We start from the raw sequence: 22948 nt of genomic DNA, 5'->3' as shown, positions 1-22948 counted from the left end.
TGTGAATATTTAACAGCAAATGAAGCCATCCCTGTTGATTATAATGATGTACACAGCCCAAGTTTATCAGGCAAATGAGGTGTAGGTATTATCTATTGAAATCATAATCATAAAAAGAGTTGCACATTTATTCCTTTTAAAATTTCCTCTGTTAACATAAACATTTCTCTTACAAACAAGTGTTTAGTTTCACTGTTTAATATGTACAGGCCACCAGGTCATTATTCAGAATTTTTGCAAGAATTTGGTGACTTTATTGCAAACGTAGCAGTGATAAATTAATCATGGGAGACATTGATATGTATTTTGAGAATGTAGATGATCCACTACAAAAGGCATTTTCATACACATTATTTTAATCATACCCTTGATTTAGTTTTGGCCGTGGGTGTCAGCATAGATAACCTAATTATTCATCTTCAAACCACAGAAATCTCAGATACATACCTAATTCTATATGAGCGACATCTCAGTCAAAATGTATATACATCCCCATGCTACTGCATGAAATGCTGGATAACGCCAAGTACAGCTTTAAATTTTATTGAAAACTTCCCATATATATCAACTTTAATGCGCTGTCCATCAAATCCAGCAGAAACTAACAGACTGTTTACGAAATACCTTAACATCAACTCTAGACATGGTAGCACCTCTAAATGTAAAATGATTTGCACGCTCAGAATATCTGGCTTCTCTAATTAAGAACCACAGAAACAATCCTAGAATGTTATTTAGCACAACCTCACAACTAAGAATCAGTCAAGTGTTTAATCCCAGATACAAGATAATTACAATAGTACTGATTGTATGGACTCTTAGAAGCATTCCCTTCAGCAGACAGGATTGGAATTTCTTCATCAAAATCCACAATCTGTGCACTTGACTCTGTACCTACATAAAGTAGTAGTACCAGTTAAAATCAAACCTCTACTAACAATAGTAAATTCTTCTTGTCATCTAGGTAACTTACATACAGCTTTGAAATGAGCAGTTATTAAACTTTTGATTAAGAAACTACATCTGAACCCTAGTGAACTGTCGAATTATAGACCAATTGCTAACCGGCCATTTATATCTAAACTCCTAGAAAATGTCTTGCTTGTTCTATTTGATCTAAGTGTGGATTTTGATACCATAGAACATGCTATCCTCTTAGAAAGATTAGAAAGCATGTCTGGAATCACAAGAGCAGTTCTAGCCTGGTTAAAATCTTATCTAACTGAACGTTATCAGTTTGTAAAGGTAAAAGGTGTACCATGCAAAGTATGTGCCTTACTAAAGTAAAATACAAAGTTCCACAAGGTTCTGTTTTAGGACCATTGTTATTCACATTATACATGCTGCCACTGGGCACAATTATAAATAAACAAAAAAGTTGAGGTAATTAAAAGCAGTCTGTTTTAATCAAATCATTTTTAAAATTATGATTGATGGTAACTGATAGTACAATCAAAACATATTCATATTTTTTTTTAAGTACAATGTAGACTTGTGTGTTTGTATTAAATGATGAATGGAATCCTTTATATACTTTATATAATATTTTAATATTAAATTTAAATATAAAACTTTAATGGCTGGCTCCATATTTCACTGTTTAGAGCACTGGTCTTGTAAATCAGGGGTCATGAATTTGATCCTCACTGGGTCCTATGGTTCTATGTATTCTGTATCAAAATAAATTCAGGTCATATTTGTAGAAAATAAGAACAGGAATAAAAGAAAAAACAATCACATAAGTCTTTTAAAATAATTCTTAAGTAAAATGCCAAGCAAAATAAAGAAACAACTGTTAGCTTTCCAATATTCAACAGATCACAAAAATAATATAAAAACTGATGGTAAAATTACAGCTCCTATGAATATTTTAGGTTTCAAGAATTATATGTAAGAACTGTGCATTCAGAAGACATAATATTTATCATAAATTAGGCATAGTAAATAACAGAAATTACTGTATAGTGTTTAAAAATTAAGGTACGGCTTATTATTTATCTTCAGAAAGCCAAATGGTTAAGACGTGCTCTGAGAACAATGTCTGATCCTGCACAACACTCCACTCTGAGGCCGAAGAGTTCCAATATCCTTGATATTAAATGACTGTCCAGGCACAAGACTGAATTCAAATCTCTGAAGTAGTTTTGCAAGCACAACTTTAGCCTCCATCTAAACATAAAGAGAGAGTTGAAACCACATTGCTTGGTTGATCATATTGTTTATGTGTGTGTGTGTGTGTGTGTGTATGTATTTTCATTTGTGTGTGATCTCACTTGAGAAAAAGTCTGCCCAAGACAGGATCGTGGACCAAGAGCGAATGGGTAGTAGCAGAAATATGGTCTTCACAAAAACAAAAGTGAATGTTATCATTTTGTTTACACAGTCTTATTCCATCTAATTGCTAAGAGCACTACTTACTTGGTTGCATGTGCATCAAACCTTTCTGGATCAAACTTCAATGGATCTTTGAAAAATTTTTCCATCCTTGAAGAGACATAAGAACTAAACTACAGGAGGCAGGGGAAAGCAGATAATCAAAGTTAAATATAAGATACAAAGTTAAACATACATTTTAAAATAAATAAAAGCAAATTATACGTATTCACAAATATTCAATGAATTAGATATTTATTGATTAAAGGTAACAAATGTAAATAGATATGATATATAAGTTATAAGCATGTGTTCCTCTGCCTCAACACGAGGCTTTATATTTAGCTGGTAAACTGGGCTGCACCATGTGTATTGAAACACATTCATTCGTTCATTCATTCATTCATTGTCTGTAACCGCTTTTCCAGTTCAGGGTCGCGTTGGGTTCAGAGCCTACCTGGAATCACTTGGCGCAAGGCAGGAACACACCCTGGAGGGGGCGCCAGTCATTCACAAGGCAACACACACTCACACATTCACACCTACGGACACTTTTGAGTCACCAATCCATCTACCAATGGGTGTTTTTGGACCATGGGAGGAAACCGGAGTACACGGAGGAAACCCACACAGACACAGGGAGAACACACCAAACTCCTCACAGTCAGTCACCCGGAGCAGAACTTAAACCCACAACCTCCTGGTTCCTGGAGCTGTGTGACTGCGACACTACCTGCCACCGCGCTGCCCTTATTGAAACACATGTACTGAAAAATTATTTTTTCAATCTTCAGACTTAAAGACACTTACTAAAAGTGCGCATCCTGCTGGGACTTTAAGTTCATTAATGACAGTTTCCTCATGGAGCCAGCGAGAAGTGCCTGGTGCAGGGGGGTACAAGCGAAGCGTTTCCTTCAAAACCTAAAGCAAGTATATCGTTAATAACAAAACTGTTTAATTAATTTGAAAAAAGTAGCTGTCCTTTATGTTGCATGAACATTCCATCAACTGAAATGCTCTAAAATAACTTGGAATATAATCTGTTTACAAAATATACACATTGAAAGGTTTCTTTTGGCTATTACTTTTCTATACGAGTGTGGAGACTTCGGTCTGGCAGTAACAATATGCCTTTGCATACTTTATGAACTAACCTGAGACAAATAAGTCAGTTTTCCAAGATCATCATAAACAATTTCACGTTTTGTCCCAAGAACATCTTCAACCTCCTTCTTAGCCCTTAAGGTTAAAAGCAAATACATTTAGAACTACTGTCAACAGCTGGAACAACCATGGAATATGTTTATTTGCTAACACCAAAAATGCTATAAACATTATGTAAATGATTAACTAAGGATTATATGATGAGCACTTCTTATTTTTTACCTTTTTAAAATATCTGGATGCCTCCCCAGCTCCATTACGGCAAATGATAGCTGATTGGCTGTTGTTTCCTGCCCTAAAAAGAAAAAGTATTACAATCTAAGTACAATTAAAGGCTTTTCTTCATTACCCTGCAAGGTTCTTAACTTACTGTCAAGAAGATACAATTTCAAAGCCCAAGCTTTCAAAGTGTCCTAAAATCTGTTATATTTGCCACATGGCTTTGGAGTCATGGAGGATTGGAGCTTGCGTATGTCTCAGATTCAGCTGTGATTAGATAACATTGTTTGGTAGCGAGATGAAAAAGAGGGACTGCTTAGTTCTAGAACATGTCTAAAGAATATCTGCTCAGAAAATTGAGTCACTTTGCCAATTAAAGTTAAGCCATGACCTATTAGAGATAAAACATGTCTAAATTCTCCAAATGTCCCAGGACAAATATTGATTCTGCCATATTTGTTTTGGGCTTAAAATGTCATCCGTCCTTCAACTGTTGTTATCCACAATTGTATATGTTGCTTTTTAATAGTTAGATAACTCATCCATGGTTCAAGAATATATATAGCTGCAAAAATAAGAAAAAAAAAACAGATGTGTAACAAATTATAAATTAAAAATATTTTAATATATAAGAATATGGCAAAATGCAACACAGTACTATGTAACACAGTATTGCCATCAGTCATAGAAAAGTGATTTATTTTACAAAAAAAAATTTAAATCCACAAATTTCAATTAATATATTTTGGCATCATACAACAATAAAGAAATAAAAATAGAATGTGTGGAAAACAGATGTGGACCTGTAAGGGCTGCGGGGGAATGAGGGATGCGGACTGACGGAGGGCGGACGCAAACGCTAAGAACACAGACTTTATTTACAAAACAAACACAAACGAACTAGAACAGGAAGCGAGCATGAAACGGGCGTGAGACGAAACAAGAGGAACGAGCACGAGAAACGAAACAAACAATACGAAGAACAGGGCAAACGAAACAAAGAACAACAAGGCTTGAACAACGCGAACGGAACACGTAACAAGGTACAAGAAACTAGGAACAATGAACGACACCAGGAAGTGAGGGAAGGGGACTTAAATACGATAACAAACGAGAAACACCTGAAACGGATCACAAGGGAAAAGACGAGGAGGCGGAACAAAGGCGGGGCATGAACATAAACAAAACAAAGCCATGTGCTGAGAAAGGAAAACAGACTAAACGGGACGTGAGTGTGACAGGACCTAGGCCAAAATTGTACTAAAAACACAAAATCATACTTGATAATGTGTTACATAGTTTTAGGCATGTGCCAATTAAAATTGCAGACTGAAAATGACAGTTACTTGTAACATCTTGCTTCCAACACTAATGTTAAACAGTAGTAAAACAGAAATCATTCTCATTACCACAAAATTAACGCTCAGCAAAACTCCTTTCTTTCTCTCTCCATTGATAATAATAGTGTCCCCATCCCCTTGATACACAATCTGGGTGTCCTCATTAATTCCATAGTTAAAACATTTTTTTTTCATCTCTGTAATATTGCAAAAACCAATCAAATTTATCTCAGTCAGATGGCGAAAATCTAATCCATGTATTTATTTCTAGTCGCCTGGACTACTGTAACTCCCTATCAGCTGGCATAATTACTGCTCAGGTACATACTTACAAATGTTGTGGAACTATGCAGCTCTCCTCCTCACTCACACTTGCTCACATCAACACATAACACCTGTCTTGCAACATCTCCACTGGCTTCCCATAAAATGCCGCATTCAATTCAAAATCCTTGTGCTCACCTACAAAGCTTTACACAGCCTTCTCAAGGATTGCTCCTCGTCTCCGGAACTCCCTTCACCGACTTGTTCCAGAGGAACTCCATTTCCACATTTCCTATATCTTCTCTTTTGCTTTCAGTTCCCGTTAATGTTAGTCTGCCCGTGATTATTTTGTCTGTCTATTGTGATTCTATAATTATTCTTTCTGTCCTCATGTCCGCCTTTTCTGTGTGTTTGTTCTGAAAACCGTAAGCGTCTTTGAGTGCTTGAAAATGACAATATAAATATAATGTATTATTATACCTGTGTTAATTGGAAACATGGACATTGTACAAGCAAAGTCTATCCAAATAAATATAAAAAAAACAGTCACTCACCTGCAATAAAGAATGTCACAAAATTGTCAAGCATCAGTTGATAGTCTTCCTCATTATCAGCCTTGAGTTCCTCTTCAAGATAAAAAATCTCATAATTATTATAATAATGTAACAAGATTTTAAATTCATATTTAATTAATCTTAATTTAGAGATCATTTATACTGAATTTGACAGCAAGTAGTGTTAGCTACAATTGTTTTTTTTTTTGTTTTTTTTTTAAACCATTATGTAATATTAGTAAAGGGAAAAGGACAGGTTTTGTCAAGTGATCAAACTCATTTACCAGCTGATTTGAGGATCTGTGTAAGGATGTCTTTGGGCACATCTTCACCATTTTCCACAGCTCTTTTCCTCTGGTTTATCCATTGGGCTCCAGTTGTACGCAGGAGTTCAACAGCATCTTTTATCTCCTGCACTTTTTTCTTGTTTTTGGGAAAGAGCTGTGAACAAGTAAAAGTAAAATACGAATTTATATATTATTATAGAACATTTCAGATACATGGGATTATAGTAAATTTGTCTTTTTAAGTTTGTCTTTAAAAGAGATCTCACCGTGAAAAATGGATCTCTAATATAATGAACCATGCCCTGCAAACAAAGTTCTATGGCATTTGGGAATGGAGAGTCGTATTCCTTCAGCAAGTCCAAATCAACCCCAAAGGCCACCTAGACACAAAAAAATTAATGCAATATTATTGTGAGGAACAATTACCTGCATGTTGGTCTAATAGGTCACTGAGGTCACTTTACAACTTTCCTTCAGCCAGACAACAAAAATGCTGACCTGACTCAGGTACCAGCTGTGGCAGAGTATAAGTTACTGTCCTTGCTCTACTAAAAATGTACTAGTGTTCCCAACCTAACATCAAGCATCAAGGACAGTGGCTAGTAAACCTTTTTATCTCCACTGTGGACCGACAAAATTAGGAATTTAAATAGATTTGAGAGAGGAAAAACCTATCAAAACCTTGCAAATAACATCCAGCGTGACACAGTTGACCAACTGGTGCATGTTAGCAGTTATCTGCTCGTCTGCTATCTCCTCCAGCCTCTCCATTAGATGTTCAGCCCTCTCGTTGAAGGTGCCCATTAAACCTCGTAGGTAACTGTCAAGAGTTATAAAAAGAGATTGTGCACCTTTGTTATTTACAACCTTTCAGTTTTTCTAAAACAGATGAGTGATAGCGCATAACTCACGAGCTGCTGAAAGCAGGGTCCATGATCCTACGCTGCTTGTACCAGACGTCATGGTTCATAGCAGTCACCAGTCCATTTCCCAAGAACCTGTAGACACCAAGAAATGTGAGTGAAGTTGCAAACACATTAACATTTTTAATTAGCCCCTAAAGGACAACTAATGAATCGATTAGCTGCAATCTTCAGCAAGTCAGAATCAATATCTTAATTTTGCCAAGTATTTTATACAAACAAGGACTTTGTCTGGGTGATACAGAGTGAACTTCTTGAACTTAGCAATGCCAGTCGAAATAGAAGTTGTGTTAACAAGGTCCTTTCAAAGGCCATGCTTAATGCCTCTTCAGATATACATCACTGAGAAAGAGGGATCCCACGTCTCAGTGGAAATAATTTGATTGCTATGTCTTGCATAGAGAAGCGTAGGTTGTATAGATGTACAATGTTCTTTGCTCCATTGCACTTTAAAGGGCATCGCTCAAAATGCAGTCAAGCATTTAAATGTTTGCATGAATGTTTAAAACTAGACTAGAAATAAGCACAAAGTCATAACAGTAATCAAAGTTATGACAGCTGACTGTTTTTTCATAATCGAGTGAATTACAGGGACTAGCAGTAATTAATTTTATAATTATAATATGTACATTTAAATCTCTCAGCAATTCTTTATATTTCCAGAGTGCTAAGCAAGAAAATGTACTTTCCACTGACTAACTTTTCAAGAGAGCTACACAATATTGCCAAAAGTATTCACTCAGCCATTCAAATGTTTGAATTTAGGCAATCCACTGCCTTAAATGACCACAGGTGTATAAAACCATGCACACAGGCATTTAGACTGCTTCTACAAACATTTGTGAAAAAATGGGTCGCTTGGTAAATTCCAGCATGGTACTGTGGCAGGATGCCACCTGGGCAACAAGTCCAGTCGTGAAATTTCCTTGCTACTAAATATTCCACAGTCAACTGTCAGTGGTATTATAACTAAGTGGAAGTGATTGGGAACGACAGCAACTCAGCCACAAAGTGGCAGGCCACATAAAATGACAGAGTGATGTCTGCAGATCCTGAGGGGCATAGTGTGCAGAGGTCGCCAACTTTATGCAAAGTCAATTTCTATTGATCTCCAAACTTTATGTGGCCTTCAGATTAGCTCAAGACAAGTGCATAGAGAGCTTCATGGAATGGGTTTCCATAGCCGAGAATCTGTATCGAAGTCTTATATCTTCACGTGCAATGCAAAGTGTCGGATGCAGTGGTGTGAAGCACGCCACCAGTGGACAGAGTTTGGTGGAAGAGGATTATGGTGTGAGGTTGTTTTCCAGGAGTTGGGTTCAGCCCCATAGTTCCAGTGAAAGGAACTCATAATGCTTCAGCATACCAAGAGATTTTGGACCATTTCCTGCTCCCAACTTTTTGGAACAGTGGGATGGCTCCTTACTGTTCCAACATGACTGCGCACCAGTGCACAAAGCAAGGTCTGTAAAGACATGGATGAGTGTGTTTGGTGCAGAAGAACTTAACTGGCCTGCAGTCCTGACATCAACCTGACAGAATACCTTTGGGATGAATACGAGTGGAGCCAGGCCTTCTTGTCCAACATCAGAGTCTGAGAGTCTACAGGTCAAAATTCCTGTAAACACACTCCTAAATTTTGTGGAAAACAATCCCAAAAGAGTAGAAGCTGTTTTAACTGCAGTGGGAAGGCCAACATCACATTACTCAAGTACACTCAAGTTCAAATGTGTGCAATGGCAGCTGAAAGAATACTTTTTGGCAATATTGTGCATATAACTTTGTTCATGACGGCCTAGTCTACGAAAGAGCTTACCTTTTCCCAAACAAGTTGAACAGACGTTTGTAAACAAAAGGATCTTTGGAATACTTGGAGGACATCAAAAATTCCTACATGACCCAAAAGAGAAAATTGATTTTTCTATTTTTGTTATGTTTTTCTAATTTAGATTTCCTTTAACTGAACAGTAAAATATCTACCTTTGTAGCTTCAGGGCAGGTCACAACTAGTGCCACACCATGAAAGCTATTAATTCTGTAGACCGGGCCATATTCCTCAGCCCTGTAAAATAAGAAATACACCAGCATTTCACTTTTGACCACCAAATCAAGTGAGCTTCTCAAACCACATACCACAAATTGCCAATGTGACCACAAATTCACAACAGGAATTTGTCTTTTATTAAGTGGTAAGATAAATTATGCTATAATGTGTGTCCCATGCTCTGGTTTGCATGTTTGTGTGTGTGTGTGTGTGTGTGTGTGTGTTAGAAGGAGAGAGAGGGAGTGAGACAAACAGTGGGAGCGACTGTTTTCCTAATGGTCAGAGACTCAAAATATGACACCTATGTCAGTTGCACACGTGACTACATTGTTTAAACGTAAAGGATATATATATATATATATATATATATATATATATATTTTTTTTTTTTTTTTTTTTTTACCTATGCAATAACATAATAATAATGAATTGGTATTAATAAAATATTATTACAAGTATGGAATAAAATCAAATAAAAAGGACGCCAAAGCATTCCATGAACATTGGCCTTACCATTCGAGAAATTTGTCGTGTATGACACGCTCGTTCGTTTCTCTGAGAAAAGTCGGTATGTGACCGAGGATAAAACTAGAGAAAAAAAAACGACAGTAAAATAATACGCAGCATTCTAGAAGAGTATTACAACCGGAAATTAGTATTATCAAAGAATGACATGACATAATTAACTTTACTTCTGTCAAAGCCAAATATTCATGTATATATATACAAAACATAATATTTAGAGTGGGAAACATCTTACTTGTCCCTTGGAGGCCCGGGAATGTGGTCAAACTTTATGTGAATGTGTCTCAAGTAGAAGCAGTAGGCAACGAATGCAATTAAAACAGCGTAGAAGAGGTATATAAACAGCTGAATTGCACCTTCCGAAAAAGTCAGATACAGCTCCATTCTTGCTGGGCGCAACTGGTTAAAATGTTTGAACTTCCGGGTATCAAAACAAAGGATTTCGGTATCTCTAAAATCTGTTATATTTAAACGGCAGGGGGCACTGCCTGCATACAGATAAATGTTGAATTCCACAATGTGTACAAGCCTTCAGCGTTGGATAATATATTAAACAAATTCAGCTCAAATATACTGTGACGTTACTGTAAGTCAGAAACGGTCCGGGGAAACCAAGCTAAATTCTACATTTGACTGACCCATGTAAACCATTTGCCAGTGCCACACAGTCATAATTGAATAGGATATTTTAAATAATACTCATTCGTTTTATTAGTTACTTCAATGTCCATTACAACTGGTTTCTCCAGACTTATTTATATATTTTAAATGCTAAAACACTTACCTGGATGATGAACAGTTAGTGGGCCATGGTACACTGGCATTAAAATTGGGAAAGCTGGCAGCTGCCACTATAATGTGCTGCCTTGTTTCCTCTTTGTTTTAAAACTGGTCCACTGGCGGCTGGGCAGAAATTCTGTTAATGTGCAACTTAATGGCTGCTTATTTTGCAAATATGATTGCATCTAATTTAAACAATTTAATTTAAAACTAAAATTTAAATTAAAATGTGATTTGTGATTAGAGGTATTTCGATGGTCCCTTTGTAGAATGTGCACTTTCCTCAGACTTTGCGGGAAGTACAGATGCAACTGGTCTTTCCTGGTTATGGAGCTGGTGTTGAGGGACAGATTGAGATTCCTTAGCAGGTGAACACCAAAGAATTTTTGTGCTCCTAATGATCTTCACAGTTGAGCCATTGATTTTCAGTGGAGAATGATCATGCCTGTTCTTCTGAAGTCAACAAGCATTAGTTTTTGTCCATGTTCAGAGACAGGTTGTTGATTCTACACCAGTCAGTTACATGCTGCACCTCCTCTCTGTTTACTGACACATCATTCTTGCTGATAAAACCCACCACAGTTATTCATTCATATATTATCTGTAATCGGTTATCCAGTTTAGTTCAGGGTCCACAGCCTACCCAGAATCATTGGGCGCTAAGCAGGAATACACCTTGGAGGTCCTTCACAGGGCAACACACACACACACACACCTATAGACACTTTTGAGTCGCCAATCCACATACCAACGTGTGTTTTTTGGACCGTGGAAGGAAACCGGAGCACCCGGAGGAACCCAACGCAGAGAACACACCAAACTCCTCAGACAATCACCCAGAGCAGGACTCAAACCCACAACCTCCAGGTCCCTGGAGCTGTGTGACTGCGACGCTACCTGCTGTGCCACTGTGTCACCCCACATGTGATGTGATTCGAACTGTGTATTGCTGCACATTCAAGAGGATGAACAGCAGTGGACTGAGCACACAGCCCTGGAGAATCCCAGTGCTCAGTGTGGCGGTGCTGGAGGTTGGAGGGTTTGGACGATAAGCAAACTGCAGTGTGTTCAGTGAAGGGGGGTAGCAGTGTCTTGATATGCCTCATGAAAAGCCTCTCGAAGCACTTTAGGGTAATGGATGTGAGTGCCATGGGACAGTAGTCATTTAAGCAAGACACAGAAGACTTCTTTGGCATGGGGATGATTGTAGTTGTCTGTTAGCATGGTTAAATGATTGAATTTTGAGGTTTCAATGCTAGAATGTGTGCAACATTTTGACCTCATTTGTTTGCAGTACTTGAGAAAGTACTTAGTACATATGTATAGAGCTACACTACTGTGTGGGAATTCAAAATGTCTTTTGACTAAGTATTATTTCTAACCCTAGACACAAAAGACTTAATATATAAAAACTAAATTACGTTTTGGTGGATTCATCTTTCTAAACTATAGCACATGTTTTCAGGACCCTCTTGAATACAAAGGGCCTCTTGATCCCACATATTTGTTTGTTTACCACAGAGAAGATAGAGAAGGTTTGTAGAAGAATAAACAAAGGCAAAAAAGTGGAACACTGCTCATTCCTGGGCACTCCAGTATGAAGCTGTGGCCTGGGCTCACCAATTGAAACCAGATTGCCTCATGTATGGGAAAAGCCTTACTGCCCAGGGAGATCAGTCAAACCATTCCTGGATGTTCCTGGTTATGGTCTAGGCAATAGAAAAACAAAGCAATCAAAAGTTATTGTGTGCTCTGACCTGGGTGCATGTCTTAGAAACACAGATGATGATGGGTATTTTGTTTGGTGGCTTTGTAACAACTAAGGCCAATGCAGAGTTTAGAGTGAGTTAACTTTTCATGTCAAGCTCATATGACTTATGAGCTTGACATAGTTGGCTTTAACATTAAGCACCACCCAGAACCTATTTTTGTTCGCCTTTGTATTTGTTGCAACACAGATTTGAAATGGCAGAGACAATACAGAGACAAGAGTTTTTTTGCCCTCAATGTACATGCATTTTTGAGTCAAGTGTCCTTCCTGGATGTCTCAGTTAAAGCAGTGCAGGCAGCAGAATCAATTCAAAGCCTGGGCTAAGGTAAGAAAAAAAGCAATAAATACTCTACGGTCACATATCTCATATAACGCAATCTAATACAACTCATACACACATAAAACACTGTGCGTGCATTACTGATATTTAACAGAGAATACAAAACAGAATTCCTTTTACAATAAAAACACCTCAACAGTAAATGATAATACTATACAATTGTGTATATTTTAAATAAAGCGCCTTCCCTAAAAATGGCAAATATGTATATGCATTCCTATGTTCATCAATGTCAACAACATATTCCATATTCAGCTCCTAAACTATGGAACACTATATACAGAGGAGACAAATCACAATAATACTAATAAAATCAACTGCACAAAAAAAATGACTTAAAATGTTTTAAACCACTTTAAAACATCCATGATATTAAAACATGGCCCTTTCTTTTACTGCACCTATACCTGACAGTCTGAGGCTATAAATGAAAAGGTAAGAGTGGTTCTAGCTTTCAACAGTTCCTCTGAGTTATAAATGAATATCTGGTAAGTTCTCAATCAGAAAAAAAAAAAACCTACGGAAGTAAATAGCATGACTATTGGGGAAATATCTTGGTATTCCCAAAATACCTGAAGAAGTGAATAAACATGTTGGTCAAATGTATTATATTACGATCTATAATTTATGTTATTACAAAAAGAGAATACTAAATCATTAATATAACAATAGATTCCAAATGTAACCATATACGTGATTTTTGAGTGGGATGTGTCACTCAGTTGAGTAGGTGCCCTGGCAATTTACCTCCCCATTAAATCTCTGGATAAAGGCCCGCTTGCATTCCAGGCAAAATATCCTTCAAAACAGATTTTGTTTGATGGTAGTACTGTAGATTAATATTGCTTTGCCAGGAACTTTAAACTCAGCTTTTCAACTCAAGTCATTTCATGTGGCTTGTCTGTCATTTCAACAAAATCAGAGTTAAACGAGTCAATGCTCCACAATTCAGTTGTCATAACAAAATAAACCACCACAAAAATTGTTTTTATATACATGTTGTGAGGTGATGTGTGTGCCATCATTGGACCACTGATCACTGGCCAAAAAAAATGTCCTTAATGTGGAAAACAAAAGCACAGAGTGGGCAGGAAAACATACTTAAAGACTTGCTAATAAACGGAGTAAAATAGCAGCTGTGGAATTGTTTATGAATGGTTCAACTGTGCAAATTTAATTTAATTTTAAACAGGACAGGACTGGCTGCTGCCTGAACATTTGATTAGTATTCTGTGGCCTCTTCCAGCTCATTCATGAAGATGTCCTGCAGGGGATTCTCAGGACATCCCAAGCCGTTGTTAGGTGGCCTCACAGCATTTAAACGGCTCCAGTTGCCTTTACACAGGATCCAGGGCAGCACATCCACCTTGAAATGCAACTCAGCTGAAAACTCTATGCTTATGATGTTTGGTGTTCCAGCGCTTTTGCCCCGGGTGATCAGCTGACCTTGGTTGTCATAGCAGCAGTGCTGAGCAGCCAGTGTGGTTCCATTTTTTGACAAAGCAGAGCGCAAACATCTGCGTGCTGAGGGTTTGTAGATGTCCAGATGCTCCTTGGGATCACTGGCATCCCTCCATTGGAATGTTCGTTCAAGGTCATCGTCCTGCAGGGTGACTGTGGTGTGGGAAGCGGCAGGGGGGTATGAGCAGGGACAGCTAGGTAATTGTGTCAGAACCTGCTTCAGGAAGTTCTGAAGGAACTCAGTTTCACACTTTAGCCACTTCTCACAGCTGTCAAAATCTGGAGAAACGGGAAAACAACAGAGAGAAACCACAACACCGTAAACCATGTGTTAAACTCTTCTGGGAAACATGTAAACTAGATATTGGAACATTGCTGTCAGAATTGAATTGCACACAGCCACAAACATTAGTGATATTATGTACTGATGTTGGATGATTAGTTTTGGATCCACTAATGCCATTCCCTTGCATTGGAAATGGTGGCCTTAAGCCAGAGGCTGCAAATTCAGGTCCAGAAAGTGAAAAATCCTTCCCAGAATTTTGTTTCAACTGCCCTGACACCAATGAGGCTTTTTTGAAATTGTTAGAAGAGACAGGCAGCTGAAATGAAATCCATTTTTAATAAAAATGTTTACTTTTTGTCTTAGGCTTATGTGTAGCTGCTCTAAAGTGTACTTTTTTTACTGATCAACACTTTCCTTTACCACTGAATACAAAGAACGGTCTGCAATGGGTGCAATCTTAAAGTAGATAAGTTGGATCTACAATGTACGTAATATGTATATAATCATTAAACATTCTGGACAGGTCAACCTAAAAAAATCACATTTATCACAAAGGTATATATATGAACAAATAAAACTCAAGAGGCACATTTGACCTTGATGACCTTGCATATCATGTGTGCTAATTTACCTGTGTCAGATGGTTCTGTTCCATCCTCCATATCATGTTCTGTTCCATTCTGCAAATCATCTATAAAGATCAAAGAATTGATAATGCTGTGATTAAAAAAAACATTTGTACTGAATAATAACTCATACAGCCAGTGAATAAACAATGTATGTAGCGAATTATCTCACTAGGGCATTGGTCAAGATCACAACTTCTGGATTCAGAGGATATGCAGTGATCCCCACAGGAGCGTGTGCGAGTTTGGTTGCCATGGCCACAGGTGCCATTGCAAGAGCTCCAAGCACTCCACTCCTCCTCCTTCTCTGCAGAAAGAATAACATATGGGCGTAATTCTAAATATTCCAGCACCCAAGAGAACAGGAATCTATGGAAGCCCGTTCGACCATACGCTAAGTCATAATTATGAGAAACTAAGTCATAACAGGATAGTCCTAATTATGGGATACTAAGTCATAATTATGTGGTAGTAAGTCATAACAATGAGATACTAAGCCATAATGGTTGATCCACTGAATGAAAAGATCCACTGGCATTTTTCACAGTGTTTTCTGGGTGGACCACTGGTCATTAAACAAAATGCCACATTTTAGCACTTTTTTATTCACAGTCCAATGTGCTGATCTTTTCTTTCATTACTTTCTCCTGTTAGTCTTTGCAAATTAGATAAGTAAGTAATTTTAATCCAGCAGAGTGTTAACATTAACATACTCAGCCCTACTCATTGTATCTCACATAGTTGTTGGTAATATTTGTATTAGTATACGTCTCTGTTCATTTAAAATCAGTTTTATCAGAGATTAAAAACTAGTTAGAGCTGAGTGGGCCGATGGTGGACCAGCAGTGGCCTACACACCCGTATTAATCCAGTGAACCGATATATGATTACTGTCAGAGGTGCTAAGTCATAATTATGAGAAAGTCGTCAAAATTACAAATGATTTACAAATATTTTCTTGCTGTTTTAAAGACCAGGAAATAATGCAAAGAAACCCCCCCCAACCCATAACAAACTAAGCTCATTCTGTAGTTCTGCAATGCAGATAGCGGATTATATATGCTCATGTTCAAAATATTTAGGATTTGTTAAAGTCCTGATTACAGATATAGCAATGGGTGATGAAAAAGAATGGGTGGGCTCAGAAATTGCCCATTTTTCCTTTATGTTGCTGCCAACAAAGTGGCCACAATGGCCACAGGATCAGTCAAACCTCAGAGGTGTAATTACAGGACCAGTGACATGTCCACAGTCATATGTGGCTGCATAATGACATTCCTGTGCCTAACTCTAGCCTTTAGATACACCATATAGGTTAGTTTGGCTGTTTATTCCATTTTAAACATTGCTTATTTTATATCCTAAATAATGAGTTGGGATTTTTGTAAATTTGTAAATGTAATAAAAACAAGAATATGTAGATTGTTCATACTCTTAAACCTTTATTTTACTGAAAAAAGTACAAATATTTCATTTGAAGGACGCCGGTCCTTCGCAGGGTGACACACACTTACACATCCACGCAAGCACTCACACCTAGGGACACATTTAATTCGCCAATCCACCTACCAACGTGTGTTTTTGATCATGGGAGGAAACAGCAGCACCTGGTGGAAACCTACGCAGACACAAGAAGAACACAAACTCCTCACAGACAGTCATCTAGAGTCCCACAACCTCCAGGTCCCTGGAGCTGTGTGACTGCTCCGTGCTGCCCATATTAAACAAATTTTCACTTTTAATTAGCTCTTTTTACAATGTTTTTGGGTGTGTGTTGCCTGATGAATCTAGCCTTGTGCCCAATCATTCTGGGTAGGGTCCAGACCCACTGTTACCCTGAACTGAATAAGCGGTTACAGACAAGTAATGAATGAATGAATGATGCATCTATGAGTAGTTACATTTTTGGGTGGCCCAGTAAGGACAACTCTATCAGTTAAAAAATATGGGTGACATCAGCCAGGACATTTGGAAGGATTTACATAGTCCAATCATCATGAAATTTATATATTTACATGTACATATTCTTTAACAGCATGTAAAACTGGTTCTAAGTTGGTGCTAAAAATCAAATATCCTTCTGTGTTTACCTTGTGCATAAGTGTGTAATACCTTGCCACGTAGTGCACAAGTCTAGTCTGTTATCAAAAGTGGGTTGTTTTTGTGCACTTTTAGCAAAGTATAAAAAAATTCAAACTAGTCTGAGTTTTCAGTGATTTTTTCAATCCTGGAAATAAAAGGATCTATGGATTCTCAAAGTAAATATAAAAAAATATTGATATATATATATTTTTTTTGCATCTTTTCGCTGGAGTACATTAATCAAATAGTGCATATCTGGTTCTATAACTGTCTTGTGGATTATCACATTGTGATGGAATTTACAACCTATTTCCTTAAAATTAACTTGAAAAAGCATGTTAAATGATTTGTCATTAACATTTTGTAATAATGATAATTGTCAGTATTTATATATTTGAATAATTATGGTGCTTGATTCCATATTATTCCATATCATGTCAAAAGTCTTAAGGTTTGTAGGACAGGCACAGCCCATAGGTTCAGGGTTTAAATACACGGTAGACTGCAGAATTAAAAATTAAATAATGAAAAATGTAATAATTCATGCTATGGGACCCTTGTATGCAGAGAGCATTGTGAGGCCATATTAATCTTCAGGTATGAATTATTACAATGCTTGCAAAGCACTGTATTGTTGTCCCTTTATTCCATTTCACAGTGCTTGCAAGGCAGGGTATTGAAACCATTTACTTTTCCTTCCTTATTATTCTTCCGAGATTAATAACTCAAAAACCAGTTAACATAGAAACTTGGTCCAAATTTGTTGCATAGCTCTTTTAAATGGCATGATGAATACGATTTTTTTAATGACAACTAGATATTACCTGAAAGAAATACCAGCACTTGCAAAAGCAAAAATAAAACTGATAGTGGTTGCTCGTTAGTAGCTATATATCTATCACCAAATCTCTTTCTATCCATCTATCTATCTATGGTTTGCATGTGACATCATTGTATATATTAGCTCTTACATTGAGTAATTAATTACTTGTTCATTTATATAACAAAAAAATGTATAAATGTTACAACATTATTTGCTGCTTTATTTTTATACCGTTATGTACTATGTTCAATATACACACTAGTCTGTTTATTTAAGACTTTTATATTATATATTAAATATTATTTTATATTATATTTAATCTTATGTGAAAATATTTAATGTGATGTTTATTTATAAATAATTACTTTGATTCTAAACGTTAGAAAAGTCAGATTCTAAAAGACTAATGAATAGTGCATTCTCTGGAGCTGTGGACTATCTGCCCTTCCCTTCAACTGAGGGAGGGCAGCGTGTTTCTGTCATAAACATATCATCCCGTCATAATAGCCTAGCCTCAAAAAACATGGAAGAAAACGTGTCCTGTATTGGTTCAACATGGAACAACTATTTTAGTGTCTGTATGCGGGACAAATCAGTGGGAAACCCTAGTATATTCCCTAACACTCATGACATCAACACAGCCACAAACCTACTCAGGTGCTCTGCTTATGTTAAATGGTACAAATCTAGGCACAAGCTTTGCTCACCATAGTAGCTGTGTGTCGTATCCCATCCTAGGTTCCACTGACTATCCCAGTCATCACCCATCCCACCTTGCCCACTGAGGAGGGTTCCTCCACTGTCATAGTCAGATGTGTAGTCTTCTTCTTCTTCTTCTTCCTCCTCCTCCTCCCCCTCCCCGTCCAGCTCCTTCACTATATGGCCTGTGCCGTCCTCACCTGACTCTGCATCAGTGTAGCCCCAGAAAAGAGGCCAGAACAGCTTCTTACCACCCAGCCAATGTGCCTTAGAGGAGGGAGAAGAAGAAGAACTGGGCCAATCACTGTTGCGTTCCTTAATTAGATCCATCTCCACCTCCATCTGAGGGTTGTCCACCACTTCAATGGTCACCTATGATAGAATTTAATATGACTGTCACGTAAAGGCAGGCAATATCAAGAGTACAACAGAGTTCATTTGAGACAAATGTCCAAAAGTTTTGAGCAAAAACCAAGAAATCCAATTTTGTAAAGAAGAGGACAGGATTGTAACATAATATATCCATTTTAATTGTTCATTTTATGCTCAAACTATCTGCTTTTGCTTTTCACTGAGCCTTTTCTCAATTATATGTTGGTTTGCAGACATGCAAGTGCATTTTTAGCAGTGAGGTCTAAAATTCACAGAGGTATTGTTATAATGCCCCCACCTGAATGTGGGGATTTTGAGAATCAGTGTCAGGATTGGCCAAATCAGGAAAGTTCTTGAGGTCCAAGACAAAAGGTTTAGACTCTTCTTCAGGCACGGGTTGTGGTAGGATCCCTGGAGCATGGTGCTGGGACCACCTGCGCTGCTGCTTGTGATGGGAGTCAGTAAACATACTCTGCACCTGTTTTTGTTCTATATCATAGCCTTGGCTGAACGTGCTTGAGGATGTCTGAACATGTGCCTAATAAAATAAAAAAACAAATTTAACTTTATTAGGCAATATTATGGCTTTCTGAGAGTAACTGAGATGATTCCTTAAAACACTGAATACTCAATCTGTTCTTTATATGGGTAAGTTAGGAAAACGTTTGAAAAAATTTGTCTTCTAGAATTTTTCCTACCTTCTAAGCATGTTTTTGTCTATATTAAGTAGAACTATTAACAAATGATGTGTGGATAGGAAGGTACAACATTTTTTAAAGATTAAATTTTTGGAGAAAAAAATGCTTCTCTTAGAGAGTATCTGAGATTTTGCTGTATTCATATGTCTAATAATAAAATTAATAATAATATAAATAATACATTTTATTTATAAAATGCTTATCAAGGACCCAAATCGCTAAAAAGCCACAGAACAAAAAAAAACAGGACCCAAGAATGCCAAGCTTTTTTACCTAAAGCTCACTTCACTGACATATGCTTTTCATATATATGATTATTTCATCACAACAGAATCTCCCTAACCCCTGTTGTCTATCACTGCATTGTCCATTTATGATAAAATTTAATTCTCTCTTGCTGATATGTGGTCTGTACTTAAATGTCTATAGTGGGAGTATGCTCCTCACCATTACAACCGTATAATTCCTGAATTCCAAAACAACCAACACAATGTCTTTCCTAACTAAAGAGCACACCAAATATACTGAAATGTTGGGCAGCCTAGATGTATGAATCCATCAATATCAAAGGGCCTTAGTCAGAGCATCACTGCCAAAGAATAATAAACAACGGCGCCTTTCATTATCCCCCTCATAAACCAACACTCCTTCCCCAATTAAAATATGAAGTGAGAGATATAATTAGTCAAATTTAAGGAAAGGAAAGGACTGGTAAATGTTGATGTGACCTCCCACAGCATCAAAGAGATCAAAGCTTAGGATATTTCATATTAACAAGAAAATGAGCTACGATAATTATTCAAAGAGGAAACATCCGATCGTATTTAATTTATTTAATAGAGATAAAGCAGAGCTTTTTCATATGTAAATGCTAGGTGACTGAACCAACTTCATCTGACTTTCTTCACTGCAGCATTCTTTTAGCCTTATACATCATCAACAATAATATGACCACATCCTTGTTTCTACACGCACTGTCCGTTTTTCAGCTCCACTGACCACACATGGGCACTTTGTAGTTTGAGATGGTTGTCCATCTGTTGTTTGCCTCCATTCACCCTGTTTTTCAATGATCAGGACCACCAAAGCGCAGGTATTATTTGGCTGGGGGATCATTCTCAGTGCCGCAGTGGTGTGTTAGTGTGTGTTGTGATGGTATGTGTGGATCAGACACAGTAGTGTGGCTGGAGTTTTTGGGGATACTTACCGTCGAAGAACTGGGTGAAAGGGGACAAACAAAGCATGCAGATTAACTTCAGTATAGAGCTGCACAGTTCACGTATGATCAGTAGAGCTAAGAAAATGGACAGTGAATGTAGAAACGAAGTGGTCATAATTATGTCTGATCAGTGTATGTCTTTGGCACTCTCACATTGACATTGACATTGATATTCAAGGACTATGCTTAGGTATAATAATGTTTATTAACACACATGTCCAAGAAACTAATTCTAGGCTTTAACTGCTGCTGTCGCTAGCATTAATACAAACAAATTTTCAGTTGATGTACACCAGCAGGGCTCCACTGACCTCCACTCAGTTAACTATGGATTAAAAATGGATAAAATAATAATAAAAAAGCACATTTTTTTTTTCATTAATATTTAAGTTGCTGTGTCATTATTTTGAGACACTACGTCAATATACTGAGATACAATTTCATTATTTTGAGTACTGAGTACTGCCTCTATATCTCAAATATCAAATATCTCAAAATAATAAGGTAATATCTAAATACATTGATTTAGTATCAATAACAAAAAATATTGAGATAGCAACTTACATGTTGATGAAAGCATTTTTATCTTTATTATTATTATTATTATTATTAGTGACGGAAACGGGTTTCCATGGTGTACACTGTAGTGAAGCCCTGACGGAGTCCTAATTACAAAAATAACGTGTTGCCACGATACAGTAATAAGTCATGGGCGTGGTTATTACTTAACAAAGACAGGAACATATTAGTTAAGTTGTGACCATTACTTTTTAATGTGTGAGAATTCATTCATTCATTGTCTATAATAGTGGCCACGTAGTAATGAATAGGGAAAAAAAGTTAATTTCCTGCAGTAACAGTGGCCGAGACCTGTAGGAATATTTATTTAAGTTTTGGGGTAAGACCACGATTTGATTAAGACATGGGGTGAGGGAACACATTTAATTCTTCGCCTAACTGTATTGTTCCTGTGCCTGGCTAAGTCTCAGTCACCAGCATGGTTCCGTAAATTCAACAGTCATCAAAATAATGGGAGAAGTTCACGTGTCACAAAGAACACAAAGCATGCATCTGCAGTTCCCTGGGAAGTTGAACAATTTGCCTTATGTACGACACGAGGAAGCATTAATTCAAGTTACAAAAGCGTATGGCTCACCTTAGCGCCCTGTCTGGTGGGCAAACACACCACGAGCTCCAAGCAAAGCACCAAGCCGACGCTGAGAGACACACACTGGCTCCTGCTCGCTCCGAACATGCTGCACAATTTAACCACTGCCGCTTATTTCCCTCCACTGCTGTCCGCCCTGTTCTGTCCCTTCACTAAAGGCGTATGCAATTCTTTCGCCTCTTCTCCCTCCGTCTGCTCACCTCGGCGCTAATTGAAGTTGTAAGAGTGTCACTGTACGAAGACTGACGTGAAGTGTAAGAAACTTGGCGGTGCGGCAAACTTTGCAAAAAAATATTAGCGTATGCGTTGCTATGTTGTCGTCGCCGCGTCTAGCTCATGCGACAACACGTAATGTCACTTAGCGTTTCTGCCTCTGTCTGAGCATGTGACCATGTAATACTGGTTTAGATACGTGCCTCTTAGTGAGCATCCAGTCTTGAGTAGGCTCCAGAGTGAACGCATGGTCGCCTTTAAAACCCTTGAGGAAAAGCTAACCCACGCAATTGGTCATTAGGGCGCACCGATTCACGCAAATAAGCCCCAGTCGTGGTCGTTTCCCAGCCCTAGATTAAGCCTAGACCTAATCGAAAGATTTTCCACTGGTAGTTCTCCATAAACATTTACATTTAGAGCGCACTTAGGCTTGGAAAAAAAAAACAATATGATTCATTAAAAATGTAATGTACTCCTTAGAGCTAGGTTTTAACTTGTATGTCTCCAAGTTATAGATATGATGCATTTAATTACTTTAATAAGGATGCACTCAATATTACTTGCTAAAAATTAATTAAATACCCACAAAAGAGAGTGAATTACTTCATGCGAAGCACATGAAAGCAAAGAACTGCCATTATATAGGCATTATATATACATAAAAAAGCTTTTAACTTGTGTAAACGATATTCATGTATTATTGTTCTTTATATTTGC

The 22948-nt window shown here is 37.5% G+C and overlaps 2 protein-coding genes across 5 annotated transcripts; both read right to left on the bottom strand.

Annotated features, from left to right (window-relative positions):
- Positions 1-201: 201 nt before the first annotated feature.
- LOC136702201 (cholesterol 24-hydroxylase-like) lies at positions 202-10161 on the bottom strand. Its single transcript, XM_066677152.1, has 15 exons — positions 9929-10161; positions 9682-9756; positions 9105-9186; positions 8941-9014; positions 7113-7199; positions 6883-7021; positions 6468-6581; positions 6199-6355; positions 5915-5986; positions 3760-3832; positions 3528-3612; positions 3184-3294; positions 2419-2507; positions 2274-2340; positions 202-2169 (listed from the first exon to the last, which is right to left on the bottom strand). Exons 1-15 carry the CDS (start codon positions 10075-10077, stop codon positions 2017-2019), a joined length of 1527 nt encoding a protein of 508 aa, XP_066533249.1. The 5' UTR covers positions 10078-10161; the 3' UTR covers positions 202-2016.
- A 1866-nt stretch (positions 10162-12027) lies between these two features.
- On the bottom strand, positions 12028-22448 carry ism2b (isthmin 2b). Of its 4 annotated transcripts, XM_066676070.1 has the most exons (7): positions 22007-22448; positions 20839-20925; positions 19232-19471; positions 18570-18933; positions 15130-15264; positions 14963-15022; positions 12031-14324 (listed from the first exon to the last, which is right to left on the bottom strand). In XM_066676070.1, the coding sequence occupies exons 3-7, from the start codon at positions 19400-19402 to the stop codon at positions 13807-13809; spliced, it is 1248 nt and encodes a 415-aa protein (XP_066532167.1). In that variant the 5' UTR covers positions 19403-19471; positions 20839-20925; positions 22007-22448; the 3' UTR covers positions 12031-13806. The 4 variants fall into 4 exon arrangements, with proteins under 4 accessions (XP_066532169.1, XP_066532167.1, XP_066532166.1 ...); XM_066676072.1 differs by lacking the exon at positions 20839-20925 and having other exon boundaries at positions 12028-14324; positions 18813-18933; XM_066676069.1 differs by lacking the exon at positions 20839-20925.
- Between the last annotated feature and the right edge of the window lie 500 nt (positions 22449-22948).

The sequence above is a fragment of the Hoplias malabaricus genome, chromosome 7, assembly GCF_029633855.1.
Source record: "Hoplias malabaricus isolate fHopMal1 chromosome 7, fHopMal1.hap1, whole genome shotgun sequence".
NCBI classification, from domain to species: domain Eukaryota; kingdom Metazoa; phylum Chordata; class Actinopteri; order Characiformes; family Erythrinidae; genus Hoplias; species Hoplias malabaricus.
This window is presented reverse-complemented; position numbering and strand designations above follow the sequence as displayed.

Excerpts from the sequence above, each read along its gene's own strand:
- LOC136702201 (XM_066677152.1), bottom strand. The coding sequence starts at position 10,077 with ATGGAGCTGTATCTGACTTTTTCGGAAGGTGCAATTCAGCTGTTTATA. Across the intron at positions 9,757-9,928 it reads CCCGGGCCTCCAAGGGACAA|TTTTATCCTCGGTCACATAC; the intron begins GTAAGATGTTTC and ends TTTTTTCTCTAG. Across the intron at positions 2,508-3,183 it reads CAGCAGGATGCGCACTTTTA|TTTAGTTCTTATGTCTCTTC; the intron begins GTAAGTGTCTTT and ends TGCCTCCTGTAG.
- ism2b (XM_066676069.1), bottom strand. The coding sequence starts at position 22,105 with ATGTTCGGAGCGAGCAGGAGCCAGTGTGTGTCTCTCAGCGTCGGCTTG. Across the intron at positions 19,472-22,006 it reads CCACCAGACAGGGCGCTAAG|GCACATGTTCAGACATCCTC; the intron begins GTGAGCCATACG and ends TTATTTTATTAG. Across the intron at positions 18,934-19,231 it reads CTCAAAATCCCCACATTCAG|GTGACCATTGAAGTGGTGGA; the intron begins GTGGGGGCATTA and ends ATTCTATCATAG.